At 35.6% G+C, this 2,500-nt stretch overlaps 1 protein-coding gene across 1 annotated transcript in view; it reads right to left on the bottom strand.

The window, feature by feature from the left end:
- LOC122801179 (zinc finger BED domain-containing protein 5-like) overlaps positions 1–2,500 on the bottom strand; it is a 69,093-nt gene that overhangs the window by 620 nt on the left and 65,973 nt on the right. The window contains exon 3 of the mRNA XM_044070741.1: positions 1–993. This exon is cut by the window's left edge and continues 620 nt beyond it. Coding sequence (XP_043926676.1) covers positions 1–993 — 993 coding nt within the window. The remainder of the gene's footprint in view (positions 994–2,500) is intronic.

Genomic DNA, 2,500 nt, shown 5'->3' with positions numbered 1-2,500 from the left:
CAGGGAGGTTCTTGCATGCTAAACTTTGTCTGTGGAGGCAACAGTGGCTCCAACTTATATTGGGAGCTACCTTCATGACAAGACCACGAAGACCAGAGTAAATCCCTGACATAGACTTGGCACCATCGGTACATAATCCACAACAATTAGACCAATTAATCTCCTTTTCTTTGAAATAACAATCAATAACATTAAATATATCCTCACCCCTTGTGCGTTGTGACAGAGGATGACAAAGCAAAAGGTTTTCTTCAACTTCATTATCTTTCAAATACCTTGCAATAACAAGCACAATAGCACAATTGGCAACATCTGTGCTTTCATCAACTTGAATAGCGAAAATATTACTGCTTTTAATTCTACCTATTACTGTCATTTCAACATCATCAGACATATCTTCAATTCTTCGAGATATTGTATTGTTCGAAAGAGGGATGGTGGTAATTTTCCGCACATGTTCTTCTCCAAGCATACATTGAACGGCATCTGTTATACAGGGAGATATTAGAGTCTCGGCTATGGCATGACTTTTACCACATTTTGCGATATGGTAACTAATACGGTAACTAGCTTCAACTGCGTTTTCGTAGTCTTTGTTACCTAACAGGATGTATGATGTCAGATTCAATCTTTTGTTATTTTCCGCTAACCGTTTGAAAAAACTGTATTCTTTGTTTTTATAGTTAGCATGTTTCGTTTCTAAATGTCGTAAAAGTAGGGAAGGTTTCATGCTACCATTTGACAGCACTTCCCCACACACCACGCATTGGGGCTTAGGACAGTCTTCATTTCCCACATACGAAAATCCATATTTCATGTATCCATCACAGTACTTTCTCTTTTTCCCTCTTCGAGAAACTAAGGACTGTGCCTGGTTAGTGTTTTGCACCAAAATGTTGGACATGTCTTGAGAAGTACTCTGATCACATTCCATGCTCATATCATGCGTCAGCTCTTTTGTGCCAGGTTTCAGCCACTTATCCATCACAATATCTAGTAATAAGACAATTACGAAATTAATTTTAATATTAAATTTAAATAATGATAAAAAGAACTGTAACTGTTAAGATAAGAAAAAACTAAGTTTCTCAACTTTTCATGTCAAAAATGTAAGTAGTACTACATGAAAGCAAAATGTGTGTAATTTTGCCCCCGCCCCACAGCCATCCCATTCTCCCATTACTTGGCTGTATCCCCACTTCTCCCCATTCACCATAAACACTGTTCAAAACTGTCAGTGTGCACACTTTTTTCTAATGATTACAGATATTTGGATTTAATTTAAAACTTTTATTTCAAATATACTTAATATAGCACAAACACTGACAGACATTTGCTAAAGCTAAACAAAGTGTTGCAATGAAAACAGACGTAGCATTAAAACTTCTCTGCCTCTGAAACTCATATTCACTGAATCAGTATTGAAATCCACATTCAAAGAAAATGCATCTGACCAGTGGCGGATTAAGATTAAAGGCAGTTTTCAAATCAGTCAGTATGACAATCTTAGAGGCTGCTGTTAACAAACAACTTTATATATCAGAGTGCATGTTCACCCAAAAGTCATACAACATTCCACTACATTCTCTTGCCAAACAAAAGTCATTAAAATAATGTAATTATTAACATACATCTCATTTAATTTCTAATATAACTCTAACCTGAGCATCAAGTGTATCTCAGCAAGTACTACAATTCAAGTCTGGAAAGGACCAATTGATCTCCAAGAACTTAATTCACTTGGTCTACAAACATGTATCAGCTGCTAAGAGTTAGTTACCTTTCCCACAACATGACTTGCATAATCTTCAAGCACTACTACTACTACCAGTGTTTCTCCTAGCTACGTTCTTACTTTTTACAGGCATAGCTTTCAACTTTCCATCTCCAAAATGAGGAACATCAGCCCTCATAATGTGGAACAAATGGGCAAAATGTGGAACACGTAATAATGGCTTACTAACAACTTCATCTGGAAGCTCACAGTTAAATGTGCTATTCAGTTATTTATTGTACTTTTTGCAGTTTTAAGGCTGTGTAGATATACAAAAGAGATGAAGGAGTAACAAAAGCCACAAGACAAAAGGCAAGCTAAGGTAAAGCTAAGAAAAACAAAAAAAAAAGACTACCATGCTTGATAATTAGAAATATAGTAACTGCAATATGCAAACTATCCACTCAACCGGATATCAATATACCAGGCATATCTTCTAAATTCCTTTTCTCACTTTCAAAAACAGAACTGGTAAAGTTTACATAAATTCTAATGCTGTAATGACCACTTCAGCCGAATCATAATGCGAGTTGAAAATATGAAACAACTCATCAAGAGCAGTAAAAGACAACAAACTAACATTTGACATACCGTTGACTAAATGGGACTGAGATAAGGTGCTTTAGTTGGGGAGCTGATGACATGCATTGAATAGTAATAAATGTTTACATGGCATGCATGAAATGCATATATACAAATAATACACCCTAAATATAAGATTTATGA

Source organism: Protopterus annectens, chromosome 4.part1, assembly GCF_019279795.1.
Source record: "Protopterus annectens isolate FY-2018-M chromosome 4.part1, PAN1.0, whole genome shotgun sequence".
Classification (NCBI taxonomy): Eukaryota; Metazoa; Chordata; order Ceratodontiformes; family Protopteridae; genus Protopterus; species Protopterus annectens.
Note: the sequence above shows the minus strand (reverse complement) of the source record. Positions and strands in the feature narration are given on the sequence as shown.